The sequence below is a fragment of the Symphalangus syndactylus genome, chromosome 1, assembly GCF_028878055.3.
Source record: "Symphalangus syndactylus isolate Jambi chromosome 1, NHGRI_mSymSyn1-v2.1_pri, whole genome shotgun sequence".
NCBI lineage: Eukaryota > Metazoa > Chordata > Mammalia > Primates > Hylobatidae > Symphalangus > Symphalangus syndactylus.
In genome coordinates this window covers 134905010-134921422 of record NC_072423.2, presented here as the reverse complement: position 1 = coordinate 134921422, position 16413 = coordinate 134905010, and the positions used below count along the sequence as shown (strand labels likewise).

The 16413-nt window shown below is 38.5% G+C and overlaps 1 protein-coding gene and 1 long non-coding RNA gene across 2 annotated transcripts in view; both read left to right on the top strand.

Annotated features, from left to right (window-relative positions):
- LOC134736344 (uncharacterized) overlaps nucleotides 1–16413 on the top strand; it is a 393342-nt gene that overhangs the window by 205339 nt on the left and 171590 nt on the right. The gene's annotated exons all lie outside the window — the stretch shown is intronic.
- On the top strand, nucleotides 428–1413 carry LOC129489224 (nucleolar protein 58-like). Its single transcript, XM_055291547.2, is given in 2 exon segments — nucleotides 428–1171; nucleotides 1173–1413. Coding segments are annotated over 2 exon segments (969 nt in total). The 3' UTR covers nucleotides 1398–1413.

Genomic DNA, 16413 nt, shown 5'->3' with positions numbered 1-16413 from the left:
GTCAGAATATCAGCTTCTCTGACTTTCTTATACATCTTTTTGATTTATTTATACAACAAGAATTTATCAAGCTCCTATTCTCTGTCCAGCATGGCTCTGTTCCTTGTCACTTTAGTTAAAGATGCTGAGCTTCCAGAAACTTTTATTAGTTTTCCTAGACCTCTCTCCTACTGCCTCCACAAACATCTAGAAAGTGCTCTGGATTTGCTGTCAGAAGGAGCTGGGTTTGAATCTTGTTTCTGCCACTTGGGAATATCAAGCATGTAGGTGCTATTTTGTTCACCCTCCTTCGTAACAGCATATGACTTCCCTTGGGGGGATTATCTTGTCCATTTTGTGGTCAGTCTTGGTGGGAATATAAGTCTAGTCAAGATAGTACTCCAACCTTCTCTCCCAGGATTTGAATCTTGAGTGAGACCTGATAAAAATGCCCAGGCCCGATAGGAAGAACTATGCCTCTGCCAAACTCTCTGAGTTGCTGCCAGAAGAAGTTGAAGCAGAAGTGAAAGCAGCTGCAGAGATATCAATGGGAACAGAGGTTTCAGAAGAAGATATTTGCAATATTCTGCATCTTTGCACCCAGGTGATTGAAATCTCTGAATATCGAACCCAGCTCTATGAATATCTACAAAATCGAATGATGGCCATTGCACCCAATGTTACAGTCATGGTTGGGGAATTAGTTGGAGCACGGCTTATTGCTCATGCAGGTTCTCTTTTAAATTTGGCCAAGCATGCAGCTTCTACCGTTCAGATTCTTGGAGCAGAAAAGGCACTTTTCAGAGCCCTCAAATCTAGACGGGATACCCCTAAGTACGGTCTCATTTATCATGCTTCACTTGTAGGCCAGACGAGTCCCAAACACAAAGGAAAGATTTCTCGAATGCTGGCAGCCAAAACTGTTTTGGCTATCCGTTATGATGCTTTTGGTGAGGATTCAAGTTCTGCAATGGGAGTTGAGAACAGAGCCAAATTAGAGGCCAGGTTGAGAACTTTGGAAGACAGAGGGATAAGAAAAATAAGTGGAACAGGAAAGGCATTAGCAAAAACAGAAAAATATGAACACAAAAGTGAAGTGAAGACTTACGATCCTTCTGGTGACTCCACACTTCCAACCTGTTCTAAAAAACGCAAAATAGAACAGGTAGATAAAGATGATGAAATTACTGAAAAAAAAAGCCAAAAAAGCCAAGATTAAAGTTAAAGTTGAAGAAGAGGAAGAAGAAGAAAAAGTGGCAGAAGAAGAAGAAACATCTGTGAAGAAGAAGAAGAAAAAGGGTAAAAAGAAACACATTAAGGAAGAACCACTTTCTGAGGAAGAACCATGTACCAGCACAGCAATTGCTAGTCCAGAGAAAAAGAAGAAAAAGAAAAAAAAGAGAGATAACGAGGATTAACAGAAAGGAATTACGATTATATCACCCGGACACATCATGCTTAAGATTCAACTGGGAGCATACCAGGGATGCTGTCTATAACGTAATCAAGGGAAGGTTCAGTAAAACAAAGTGATTTATCATCTATAACTTCAAACCTATTTATGTCTTGACATCAGCTCTGCTAACCTTATGTCATCATTTCTTAGAGTCTTTGATATACAAATAAAATTTTCTTTGTATTTTAAGACAAAAAAAAAAAAAAAATGCCCAGGCCCATTTATCCCAGCAGATGTTTGAGTAGTTCCTGGTGCTAGGAGTTTTCCTGGCTCTCGTCTTTTTTCCTAGTTCTCTGTGAATTCAGGGAGGTATCAATATCCTGATAATTGATTTTCGTTTGTGTTTAAATTTGCCAGTGTTGGTTTCTGTGGCCTTCAAGCAAAGAAACCCTGGTTGATACACATTAGGTCCGGTTACCTCAATGTCTTTGAGTCTTTGTTTCAGCATTTCTAAAATTAGAGAACTAATGCCTGCCTGATGGAGTGGAATGTGGAACAAATGGGATGGCATAGTAAGGAGCATGGCACAGTGCCCACCCCATAGAAGGTACACAATAAATGGCAGTTAAGTTACCATTGTGACTAACCCTTTTCACATTGCTCTGGTTAAAAGCCCTACCTTGGGGTGATCCATTCTGAAACCCTTCAAGCCCACTTTCCCCTTACAGAGGTGACTTGGCAGCCTAGATGTATCAAGGAAAGACAGTCTAAGAAACAGAAAAAGTAGAAACAGAGTTTGAACACAAAGGTAGTAAGGAGGCCCACAGAGAAGCAAGGTGGGAGGAAACTGGAGGTGTTTTCTGGAAGTGTAAGGTGAGCAAAGAGTGGAAGTGGAGGACACCCTAAACAGACACCTACTTTCCATTCTCACTGTCATAATTAGAGAAGGTTGAATCTTTTGTTACTTCAGATACATTCTCTATCATTCTGCCAGTGAAACCTGGCTGCATTTCATTTCTGCCTGAATTATGTTCGGAGACATGATATTTTTACTTAGCTAAGGAAGCATTTGTCTTTTACTTTCATTTATTTTTATCAATGGGAGTAACATTTTTCCAGTCTTGCCTAGTATAGAATGACATAGTGTTTTCAACTGTTTTAATTTTACATGTCCTTGAGGCATTATAAGTCGTGCTAAATATCTAGATTCAACTCCTAAAGTGGACAGTGTCAGGGTTCATCACATGTACATTTGTGCTAGGCTGTTTGTGTTCAAATCATAGCTTTCTCTCTAACTTGCTGTGTGACTTTAGTAATGTAACCTCTCTTGGCCTCAGTTTTCTCATCTGTAAAATGGGCTGATAATAATAGTACCTTGTTGAGGAGACTAAGAGATAAAAGCAAATAGCACAGCATGAGACTGATAAGTGCTCGATGAATAGATTTGTTAAGGTTACATTTGTTGCTGTCATTAGAAATGAACCTTGCCTCACTTAAGAAAAAAGGAGTAAAGGATTGGAAAGATACTGGGGGAGTCTGCAGAGTTTAAGATAGAGCTGATGTCTCTGGGTTAAGGAGGAAGAAACACAGGGCACAGGGCATAGCAGGGCTGTACCACTAACAGCAAGAATTCCTCGATAATTCCTCCAGGGCCCTGCCATCAAAGTGACACTCTTACAAGTCTGCTGGGCTCACTGCCCCTTCTTTCAAATGCACAGAATCCTAAATGTCAGGCAATGGAAAGAGAATTAATGAAGTCCTAGATTGTATCACATGCGGGAGACCGCACTGGGCCCAGATGCTGGTAGTTTAGCCTTTTGAAAAAGCATAAGCTTGCATCCCTTCTCCTGCTTATCAAAAATGAAATTGGTGTTAATAAAGGACAAAGCACAGGTTGAGCCTGGTGAGACAGAAGCCCAGCAAAGCCCTGTCTCCTTTTAAATCCTTGCCCAAGGAATACTCCCTATAGAGAAAAGTGATTTTATTATCCCTGAGATTATGGTAGAAAAATTCAGCAAGCTGCAGACCGTCTTTGATCCCAAAGGCCTTGACCAAACAAAAAGTTTTCATATTTTCTCTGTAACACTGCTAAGCAGTAGTGTCATTTGTTGAAATATCTTTCTCTTGTTTTATGTTGTTATAAATACAGTATATACCCTGGGTGTTGGGAATTTGGATGATGGGGATGGATTTATAAAAAATATTCTGAATTGTTTTGGAGTTTATAAATAATAAAGTAGGTTCTTTTGGTAGGTAATATGCAACTATAATTTAGAATCTTTTTTTGGAAGACCTTTCGAAGCAAAGTGCACAGAGGCAGAGCTTTATTAAGTGTCACACTACTGTCCTATTGAGCTAAACAATATCTTAAAGTATAAAAGGTTCAATGTAGACAGTGATGATGATGAAAGCTAACTCTTACTACACCTTCCTCTGTGCCATGATAAATGATAATTTATTGGCTTCTCCTGACAACCCTGTGGAGTAGTTAGTGTTATTATCTCCATTTTACAGGTAAGGGAACTGAGGCACCAAAAGGTGAGTTAACTACTCCAAGATTTCACAGCAAGTAAATGGCAGAGATGGATGTAAACTCAGGTCATCCAAGGCCAGAGCCCAGGCTTTCAGCCAGCACACTCCATAGCAGTTTATAGCATAGGAACATCAGGTTCTAGAATGAGGAGTCAAATAAACATATTTAGTGCACACTATGTGCCAATATATACCCAAGATACCTTGTCTTGTTTGTTTCTGTCAGCAAACCTTTGAAGGTAGCATTATAACTGTTTCATAGCGTGGTAATCAGAAGCTGCTTAATGTTATACAGTTAGTTGGTACAGGAAATAGAGGGATTAGTGTTCAAACCCAGGCATGCGAGACTCCTCAGCGTGTGCTCTATTTTTAAAATTTATTTCTAATTATTATGGGTACATAATAGTTGTATATACTTGTGGGGTACGCATGATATTTTGATACAGGCATATGATGTGTAATAATCAAGTCAAGGTAATGGGGTATCCATCACCTCAAGCGTTTCTTATTTCTTTGTGTTAGGAGCATTCCAATTTCACTGTTTTAGTTATTTTAAAATATACAATAAATTACTGTTAAATATAGTCACCCTATTGGGCTACTGAATACTAGATCTTACTCATTTTATCTAACCATATTTTTGTTTCCACAAACTATCCCCACCTCCCGGTTACCCTTCCCAGTCTCTGGTAATCATCATTCTATCCCCATGAGTTCAATGTTTAAAATTTATAGCTCTGACATGTGAGTGAGAACATGTGAAATCTGTCTTTCTGTGCCTGGCTTATTTCACTTAACATAATGTCCTCCGGTTCCATCCATGTTGTTGAAATGAGAAAATTTCATTCTTTTTTATGGCCAGATAATATCCCCTTTTGTATATGTACCACATTTTCCTTATCCGTTCATTTTCTGATGAACACTTAGGTTGATTCCATATTTTAGCTATTATGAATAGTGCTGCAGTAAACATGGGAGTGTAGATATCTCTTCAATATACTAATATTTTTCTTTCGAATATGTACCCAGCAGTGGGATTGCTGGATCACATAGTACTTCTATTTTAAGTTTTTTGAGGAACCTGCACACTGTTCTCCACAGTGGCTGTACTAATTTACATTCCCAACATCAGTGTACAAGGGTTCCCTTTTCTTCACATCTTTGCCAACATTCATTATTATCTATCTTTTGGATAAAAGCCATTGTAACTGGGGAGAGATACATTTCATTGTAGTTTTGATTTGCATTTCTCTGATGATTAGTGATGTTGAACACTTAAAAATATACAGTTTTCTGAATAAAAATGATTTCTCTCTTCAATGTTAAATATTCTCCATATAATGTACTGATGTGTTTGTTATAGATAATACATTGATATAATAAAAAAGAAAACTGAGAAATGGAGTCACAAAATTGTGGTCTAGAGGAAAGTCATAGGGCAGAGGTTCTGAAATACCAGCTTCTTGTAATGATTTCAACCTGAATTTCCGAGACTCATTAGTCATAGATTGTGTATGGAATTAAGTTGTGTATGGAATTAAGTCTACCCATGGGGATTTTTAGCCATAACATCTGAACAAACAAGCAAGTGCTCTGGCCATTTCAGTGATAAAAGGAATACAATTTTCTTCTGATAAAATATGTAGTCCAAAAATGAGTAAGAAAAATAAGTGAATATAGTTGTTAATTTTCCTAAATAACCAAAATATGAAGAAATAAAACATGAACACTTTTGAAATTAGAAATTTAACATCTATATCTGTGTGCAGATGGTTCAGGAACCTAGGATATGAGGCCTGTACACTCAGAAGGTTGGGGCTTGAAACAGTACCTCCATTCTCCCAACCCAGAAATGGAATCGTAATACCAGTTCATTTTACATGACAAAGATGAATGAGTGAGATATAATATTTATCTACTGCATGAATTTAATGTTGTTACTATTTTGGATAGATTATATATTCCTAAAAATAGTCAAAGCCAGCAATTAGAAACAGATTTTCTTGGGACTTTTATGGCATTTTTCCTGGCATTTTTACGACCATGAGCATGATAAAACACAGGGACTACCTCAGAGCAAGAGGCCTAGACTGCATCTGGTTGTTATGAAAAGGCCACCTGTGCTCAAAGACCCTTTCTAGACACCAAGTAACATTATTAACAGGTGAAATTGGGGTTGGTCTAGCTTTGGGATTTTCTTAAGAATGTTTCCATCACTGTGAGCAAGGGTTGGAAATGCCAGCTCACACCATCAGTGCCTGCCAACATCCTTTTTATCTTATTTGATAATGTTTTACTGTGAATGAAGATCCAAGCTCAAATAAAAGAGCATTAAGTGTACAAGAAAGATACTTAGTTTCCAAGTATGCCGCCTCCAAGTTGAGTCAACAAACAGACATTGGAAGAAATTTTAGAAAAAGAAAAACTCAAGCAAAGTAGCATAGCTAGCTAAAGGAAGCAGAGACAAGTCAAGTAGGTAATTTCATTAGTTTTTCAATGGACGCTTATTGAACATCTGTCTTATCATAAGCTAAAAACATAACATGCAGTACCTCATTTACTCTCCACAACAAGTTATGAGGCAAGGAATACAAGTGTCTTCACATTATACAAGAGGAAACAGAAACTCAGAGAGGGAAAATAACACAGCCAAGGTCACACAGCTGGTATGTGATAGAGCCTGGATTTGAATATCGGGCTCCTCAGTTTCAAAGCCGACATCTGGTTCTCCCAGATCAGTGTGTCTCAAACTTCCCAGTGTCAGAAATTCTCTTGGGGAAGCTTTCGTGAATGCAGATTCTAGGGCGTCACCTCTAGATATTTTGATGTGTTTCTTCTAGAGAGGGGTTTCTGATACCCTTCTCCATGCTTCTGATACCCTTCATTGGTGGAATGCACTTTGGGAAATACTACCCTATATAATGTTATCATCTAATAAACGGAAGTTTCTTTCTTAGCAACTTTGAGATCACCTTATGGTCAGCCTCAGAATCTTCAGCTAAAAACTAAAATAATAAAACCTACCTTAATCCGTTATGGGGAGATTAAAGAATACACTGTATGGAATGTTTATGTGTATGTGGACATGCAGAAACAGCTTTATAAATAATATTTCTCTTTCTCTATAAGGCAAAAGGACTAGAGCAGTCAACATTAAGAGCTTTAAAGAATATCCAGTTTATGAGGTGACTTGCTTGCCTGACATCAACCAGAAGTAAGGGACAGAAAAGAGATGCAAGAATGGAATGAGTTTGCCTAGGCAAGTAATCATGGGAAAGGAAATACAGTTAATTATTGAAACAAAATTAGTTGAGAAGCTAGTATGCTAATACAGCCCAGAGCAATCTCATGAATGCCAACTCCACTGCTGGCTATTGTGTGACCATGGTCAAGTTACTTCTCTCAGGAATCACTTCCTTCAGCTATAAAGCTGAAACAATAAAAGCTTCTTCATAGGGTTGTTGTTGAGGATCAAATGAAATAAGAGCATAGAGAGGACTCAGCATGAAACTAGCAAGTCGTGGTGCCTAGGAGATGTAAACACAGTAACTCTGGAGACTAGGATAATGTTATGAGTAGGAGAATTGTTATTATTACCATATTATTGAACCTGAAGGAGAAGAAATGCAAGTCTGTCATCCCTTGTAGGAACCCTTTGATGCCAGAGTGTATGAGAATTTTTGGACTTCGGAAAACTACGTATACCACATACCACATCAGAGACTGGGAGAGCACCTTGTAATCAAACACACTAATCTTTCTGCAGTGAAATGGATGAATGTTCACACTAAGTGGCAAAAGTAGCCTCATGTCAGTTCAGGTCAGGTTTAGCCATCAAATGCTTTACAAAAAGTTTTGGTTTTTATAGCTTTTTGGATCTTGAAATTGCAGATAAGGGATATGGATCTGTCTAACAGTTCCAGTAACAATTTCTGCTTGGATGCTACTTTCCAAATCTATATAGTGGGCACAACATTAGTAGCCATCATAATATTATATCTAAGTTAGTCTAATGCATTTTTATAAAATTGGAGTCTTATTGATTATTAATTAATTGGACAGTAGAGGATTAGATTGTACTATTTTTTCCGTTTTTCTGGCAAATTATAAAAAGTGAAATAAAATCAGAGGAAGTTTAGAAATGAGGGAAAAAATTACCCTCATTATGCCAGCACCCTAAAACACAGCTACCACAATTTTTGCACATGTATTTATAGTTTTCGTTTTTTTTTTGGGGATGGAATTTCGCTCTTGTTGCCCAGGCTGGAGTGCAATGGCGCAATCTTGGTGCGGTAGTTCACACCTGTAATCCCAGCACTTTGGGATACCAAGGGAGGCAAATCACCTGAGGTCGGGAGTATTTATAGTTTTAAATACACATTTTTGTTTAAATGTAAATATTTTGGTCATATGATTTTGTATCTTGCTTTTTTTAAAAAAATTTCAACTTCTTACAATATCTTCATACCGATCATTTAAATCTTTGCTTATTGTTACATACTACATTATTTATATGACAGTTCACTTATTGGTTAAAGTTTTTACTGTTACCAAAATGCTTTGATGAACCATGTTTGCTCTTTGCCAAGTTTGTTATTTTCTAGGATTTATCTTAGCATGATGATGCAAAATTTTGGTACAAAAGATGTAAAGTCTTGGACCAAAACTACGGGCGAGGGAAGGAGCAAATGGAGCCAAGAGCTGTATATAATGTTGATGGTCTTTAAGTTCAAAAAACGGAGTCTGGAGATTATCTCAGTTTTAGGTGAGAGAAGAAATTTGTTCAAAGATGGAGGCATGAGGAGAACTAAGCTCAGAGAAATGAGGAGTGAGCACAGGCTACAGAAAGCACTCCATGCAATTGTGTGGGAGAGCATTATCAGCAGCATGGTCTCTGTGGTCTGGTGAAGGGGCAGCCTAGCTTCGTTAACAGAGACAGAGGTAGAATTGGCAAGCCTGGGATATTCCTTTGCTTTAGTATAGGCTTTATTTCTGTTAAGTGATTGCTTGACGTTGGCTTGATTTCTGCCCAACCGTAGTCTAAGTTACCATTTATTCTCACCTGTACTCCTGAAAAACCATCCTAACTGGCTTCTAATACCTGACCTGGAACTTCTCTCCCACACAGTAGCCAAAGGATCTTTTTGAAGTGAAAATGTACTCATCTATCCCCTGCTTAAAGCCTTTCAGTGTCTTCCCAGTGTTCCTAGGATAAAGATAAAATTGCTTAATGCACGTAAGTTCAGACTCTTTTGATTATAAGTAACAAGCAACCTAATTCAAGCTGACTTAAGCAAAAAAAGGAAATGTTATTGGGTAATTCTATCTAATAAGGCTTAGGTGGACACAGGACTATAAAAGATTTAATAAAGATATGCTTCCTCTCTCTACTTACTAACTCTTTTATGTTGATTCTTTTCAAATGAGATCTTTTCCTGTGGCTATAACACAACTACCAGCAACTCTGATTTGTGTGCTTTGGGAATAAACCCTTACCCCAGCAGTCTCAATCCAAGCCCTTCCATTCACTTTGATTGGACTAACTTAGGTCATGTGTTCTTCCCTGAACCAATACTATGGCTATGGGAATAGGATATACTTATGCATCAAGGGCTGGATCACATGCTTTACCTAGATTCTGCCTCACAACAAACCACGTGGACTGAGACAGGGGAAAGCACAGACTCCAGCAACAAATCTGGGGCTTTAAGAAGAGTAAATGTGTTGGGGGGACTACAGATCTTCTCTACTGTATATACGGCTTTACATCGACTATTCCCTATCTATTCCTCCTGCTTCATCTAGCACAACATTTTGCTTCCTGCAATCCAGCCACACTGGTTTGTGCATCAGATAACTATTTCTGCATAACAAACAGCTCCCAAACTAAATGCCTTAAAACCATAACTATTTACTATTTCTCATCAGTCCATGGATCAGCTTGGTGCTTTTGGTGATTGAAAGTGGGCTTGATTATGCTCAGCCTCTCTCTGCGTCTGTGATCAGGTCAGCAGAGGGCTGCTAGAACAGCCTTGGCTGGGATGACACAGTTCTGCTCTATGTAGTCTCATCCTTCAGTAGCTTACTTCAGGTTTGTTTTCGTAGTGGATTCAGGGGCTCAAGATAGCAACAGCGTTCAATGTGTTTTGAGGCATATGTTTAGAACTGGCACTTCCACCACAAGCAACTCACATGGCCAAATTCAGGGTCATTATGGGAGGATGCTAACACATTTCAAGACCAATGTAACCTTTTATTTATGGGCATTATTGATGGAGAATTAATGAAGCTCATGCACATGCTAATTCATGTATTTATTCAATAAACATTTATTGAGGACCAATGACATATCGGTATGTATGAATGTAATCATGAATAAGTGCAAAGGAGTGCAATCTAGAAAAAGAATGTTTGCTGAGAAAAACTAAGCAAATGAACACACTTGTTGGAAAACTATTAATATGTGTGTTTTTTAAAAGAACAAAGAGAACCAGTCACAGAAATTTCTAAAATAGGCTTTTATAGATATAAGCTATTGAAGAGGAGGTTGAATCATAGTGTCAAAATGAAAAATTAAACCTGTTGAAATATGAAGAATGTTAGAACTTGCAAAAAGAGAAATACGATTCAATGTAAATGATTCCATCTGCTGCAGTAAAAATATTTATGTTTCTCCATTCTACAAGTACTTCCATATTTCTAAAATGATGACCCTTTCATTTTGAATAGGCTCAAGGCTTATGTGGAAGCCAGCTACAGAATTATAAGAAGTTTCAAAATGTATTGAGGGACTGCAGGTGATCACTCATTGGGTAAAGAGGCGAGGCAATAAACTTCAGATGTTCATGGCGCTGTGGTCCTAATACTGGTAACCCCTGAGGCTGGGGAGACTTAGAGCTAGCTGGGAGAAGGAAACTATTCATCAGTTACCCTTGTGGCAGCAAAGTTTCAATAAGGGTGGCAATTCTTCACTCTTCCCTCTATCCATGCCCTTTGTATGTTACCTTACAGTTCCCTCACAATGTGAGCAGCTCAACCCTCAAGGGCTTAAGGAACTTAAACCTCAAGTCCCAAGATTCTAAAATTGGTGTTCTCACTGAATTCAAGGGTTAAATGATGCAATTTGAAAGGAAGCGAACTTGATCCTTAAAACCTGAATTCAAGTTCTGACTGTAAAATAACCACATTACTTTGGATAGTTCCCTTAATTTCTCTAAGTTTAGCCTTTCCACTTCTAAAATGGATATGATCACACTTGGCATCAGGCATCTTATGATAATTAGTATCACACAAGTAAGACATATGTCTAAAGCAAAACATCTGTGTTGTGGGTTGAATTGTCTTCCCCCAAAAGATATTGAAGTCCCCTCTACCTGTGATTGTGACCTCCTTGGAAATAGGGTTATTAATCAAGTTAAGATTAGCGGGCCCTAATGCAATGACTGGTATGCTTATAAGCAGAAGGAGATTCAGACACACACAGCGAGAAGGCCATGTGATGATGGGGCCAGGGATTGGAGTGATGCAGCTACAAGCCAAGACTTGCTAAGGTACATTGGTGAACTACAGATGCTAGGAAGAGGTAAGGACAGATTCTTCTTAGAACCTTCAGAGGAAGCGTGGTTCTCCTGACACTGATTTTGGACTCCCAGCTTCCTGCATTTTAGACTTCTGACTACGAGAAAATGAATTTCCGTTATTTCAAGCCACTCAGTTTTTAGTACTTTGTTGTGGCAGCCCTAGGAATCTAATACAATGTGTATATTAGATACTATGCTAAATTACAAATTTTACAAAGAAGAAGTCAACTTGTTTATGGGTATATGTGAGTCACCTTTGGGGACCCTAGAATATTGAGGGGGTAAAATGGTTTTTAGGGTTCTGATTTCCCGCGGGTAAAGTAACTAAGCTTGTGAAATTTGAATATTAATGTTAATGTGAACTCAATTTTATCCCCAGAAGAGTAAAGCATAGGGGATTTCTAGTTACTTAGTGGAACAATAATATGTAAAAATATTTAATAGTTACTAATATCTATCAAACCCCAAGTACTGTTCACAGCATTTTTATGTATTAACTCATTTAAACCTCTCAGAAACACTGTGAAGTACTGGATTACTCAGGGTTTAACCAGGTCTGATGAGGAAAACCCTACTTCAAGTATTTAAACAGAAGAGAGTTAATGCAAGAAATTATCTAGACAGGGATAGAACAGATGGGAAGCCAACAAGTGATGCTGAAGCAGCTTAGATGAGCAGCACCAGGAAGCTGCTGTCACCCCTAGGGTGGTAGGACAAAGGCAAGTGGCATGTTGCAGGTCAGAGCTGGGTGTCACCCGGTTTAGTTTAGAACCCTGGGGGGCCTACCCCAAGAGAGCTGTGGAGAAAGTACAGTTACTGCAGGAGAGCCTGCTCAAGGAGGAGAGGGACCCCCGAACTTTTTCCTTCCACCCTCCATTCTCCCATTAGTGCCACCCATTGGCTGATCCTGGTGGAAGCCAGTTGATATGTGACCCTGAGAAATGCAGTTTATACCATTTTCAGCTTGTATCATAGGGGAGGCACTCCTATGATACAGAGCCGGAAAGGGCATAAGCAGTTCCAGGATCAATTAGGTATGTACTGCTACTACCCCCATTTTTGAGTTGAAAAAACTGAGGAATAGAAGGGGTAAAGTAGCATACCAAACGTCACTCAGCTGGAGCTGGGATTTAAACCCAGGCACTCTTCCCCCTGCCCACAGTACAACTATACTGTATTCAGGGAGAGACTGGAGGCAGGGAGCGCAGTGTAGGGATTATTATGATCACCCATGGGGCAGGAATTAGGACCAGGAGTAGGTTGGTAGCTATGAAATTGAATAAACTAGATTTCTTTGAGAAATATTACAAAGGAATGAATGATTTGTTTAAGAAAATGAGAAAGGAAATGGCTTCTGACCATAGGAAAATATTTGAAAAGGGAGACGATTTATTTTAACCGCAACAGTATTCAATTTCTAGTCAGAAAATAAATGAGGCAGTATGATGAGATAAAAAAGTCCAATATTCATTATAACAAACTTTACCGCTGCAAAATAATTTGAGATGTTTCTGAAAGCCTGCATTTCTCTTTTGTGAAACTTCCAAAAGTTGTTTCTCTTTTATGGCTTCCTTTTATCATCTGCCTTAAGACATAAGCTGGTTATGCTATTCTCAATAAATAGCAGTATTCTAAGATAATTATTTTCTTGGCAACTTGGAACCAGGAGCATAAGATGACAGTAGTAAAATTAGAACCGTTGCTTCTCGCGCAATTTACTTTCTAGTCTAGGAGTCTTAGAATAAAATAAGAAATAGTTAATTAACTGGACTAGGAAAAACTGTTGCATTTTTCTTTTTTTAATGATTTGTTAGCTAAGTTTAATTAAGAAAATCAACAAGTCTGCTAGAAACTGATAATTACTTGAATAATGCGTGATACAAATCTTTTCTAAAAATAAAAGTTGCAAAAGAGGAAAAACCATCTAAAGGAAGCCTAAATGTTCTTTCTAATGAATGTGGCATATGGGAGAGATCGAATATACAGATTAAGTAGAGAGTGAGCAGTTATTTCAATGTAACCAAAACAAATGGCAATCTGGGTGATTCAGATAACTCTGAATTCTCTTTTACTTCAATAGCTGCATTTTCACATTGACCTGAATTATCCATATGATTGCTTTCACTGTCTCCTTTTCTCTGCCTGTGCAGATAAACACAGGGTGTGATGACTTCCATCTCATGCAGGGGAGCTAAAGCAAAACTATCCAGTAAATGCCAGTTGAGTAGATCTGAGCTTTTCTTTAGCATTAGATATTATTTAATGACTACTTTCCTTCCCTGTGTCAGTAATGGAGTATGAAAAGGATACTAGCCCTTGGTTTCAGGCAATAAAAATTATGCTGGTTTAGGGGTGTCTGCATAGTTTGAATTATAAACATACCTGTAAGTGTAATTTATTCAGGCACAGTTTGGACAATCATTGGTCCAGGGCCATTGTAAAAAAATGATTTTAAGTTAAAGATCTAGTTGGATTAATTAATTAAGGTTCCATTCAATTCTGTGATTATATGAACACATAATATCTCAAACATTTGTCTTTCCATGCATGATTGAGTCTTGTTGGATTAAAAGCAGTCATTTGATGACTTTAGCTTCTGGTGGGGAGTGATCAGTAAAGTGATTCTGAAAAAACAGATGCTTGTGTCCATTTTGACCCATTCTGTTGTGGCGCCCTTTATGTATATTTGGATGACAGTTCTAGCTATGGAGCTCTTTCTCTGATACAAATCATGGAATTCACCTAAGAGTGAAGAGTTTTGATTGCTAAGGGAAGTGGATTTTACTGTAACCAGCATTTACAGTCCCAGAACATCTGCAGAGCTGCCCAGGAACATGATACTGGAGCAGAACATCTGCAGAGCTGCTCAGGAAGATGATAATGGAGCAGAACATCTGCAGAGCTGCTCAGGAACATGATAATGGAGCAGAACATCTGCAGAGCTGCTCAGGAAGATGATACTGGAGCAGAACATCTGCAGAGCTGCTCAGGAACATGATACTGGAGCAGAACATCTGCAGAGCTGCTCAGGAAGATGATAATGGAGCAGAACATCTGCAGAGCTGCCCGGGAACATGTTACTGGATCAGAACATCTGCAGAGCTGCTCAGGAAGATAATAATGGAGCAGAAATGGAGCAGAACATCTGCAGAGCTGCTCAGGAACATGATACTGGAGCAGAACATCTGCAGAGCTGCTCAGGAAGATGATAATGGAGCAGAACATCTGCAGAGCTGCTCAGGAACATGATAATGGAGCAGAACATCTGCAGAGCTGCTCAGGAAGATGATACTGGAGCAGAACATCTGCAGAGCTGCTCAGGAACATGACAATGGAGCCCACGGAGTAATGTTCAACATTTTGAAAAAGTTGAAGTCAATTTAAAAATAAGAAATTTAAAATTCCAAATATTCAATTGAAAGTTGTATGTGTCTATGACTAATAAATACTGAGAAATCCAAACTTAAGTGCAGTATAAGTGGATAAAAAATTTTAAAATATGGGATTTGTGGGAGAAAATATGTATGTAATATTTAAAGGAGTTTGACTCCCTGATCTTGTCCAACCGCTTGTTTTTCTTGGAGGCAACAACAGAGGTCAGAGTAGAAAGCGGCTTACCTAAGGTCATAGAGATGTGTGGTGGTAGCGCTAGTATCAGACATGAAATCTAGAGATTTCTAGTGAGCAAAGAGCAGAACTCACATGTTAACAACTTTCTGAAAGAAAATCTAGGAATCAAATCTAGGAAGCTTTTTCATCCTCAGTGGCATCTGGATTTACCCAGGACAATTTTTATCCATGAAAATATTCTGTTATAAATATTTTCAAAATCATCTCTTCTAAAAGTTATAAAAAACAGGTGTATTTTATACTTGGCAAGACTGTGTGTATATTTGTTTGTTTATGTCTACCTTTTACAGATAAATTTTCAGTGAATAAAGGTTTCAGAAGCTACGAAGACAATACAAAACCAATTATCTGTTATTGTGAAACAGTAAAGATGAAAAAGAGTACACGGAAAATAAACTCTAAAGCTCCAAATTGAAGAAGTGAAGAATTGAGGTTAAGTATCTACATAATGAGGTTTATTGAAACTCTCTAATTAAAGATAAGCAGATAATTTAGATGCACTTAAATATTATCGAGGTATTATAGTTCATCTAATTTAAGAAACTATATTCATTAGGGTTCAGATATGAAAAGATGAACCATGCCAGGTATTTCAAATAGAGACAATTTGATACAGGGAACTGGTTATGCAGGTGTAGGAGAACTAAAAATGGATGCTGAGGCTACCTAGATATGGTAACTGCCGATACCACGATAAAGAATAAAAATAGATAGGTTCACTGACCTAGGAGCTTTGCCCTGTGAGTCTGGTGTTTGAACTTCTGAGGGGGTTACAGTGTGGCTGACATGGGCATGGCTGGCCATCTCTCTAGGGGCACGCTGTATGGCTGGATCCAGAACTGCCAAAAGAATCCGAAGGCTGTAACTGCAACTGTCCTCTGTTATTTGAGCAAAGCTGATAGGAACTGGAAGCAAAAAAAAGTTCTTCCTCCTTTCTTCCCACCTTCCAGTGTCCCTGTTGGAGACAGGATACAGTGAGAAGCTGGCCACCTGCAAGCCAAGGAGAGAGGCCTCAGGAGAAACCAACCCTGCCAGCAACTTGATCTTGAACTTCCAGCCTCCAGAACCATGAGAAAATCAATTTCTGTTGTTTAAGCAATTCAGTCAGTGATATTTTCCTATGGCAGGCCTAGCAAACTAATGCAAGCAGAAAATCATTTTAAATAGCATTTAAAGTCAGCCCCTAGAGGACCAACAATTCACACAGCTCCTCAAAGGGCCAACTGTGAACATCTGTGACCAAAATTTACACCTGTGCCAGCAATCAGAACTACATCGTAATTGTAGCCTGTCCAA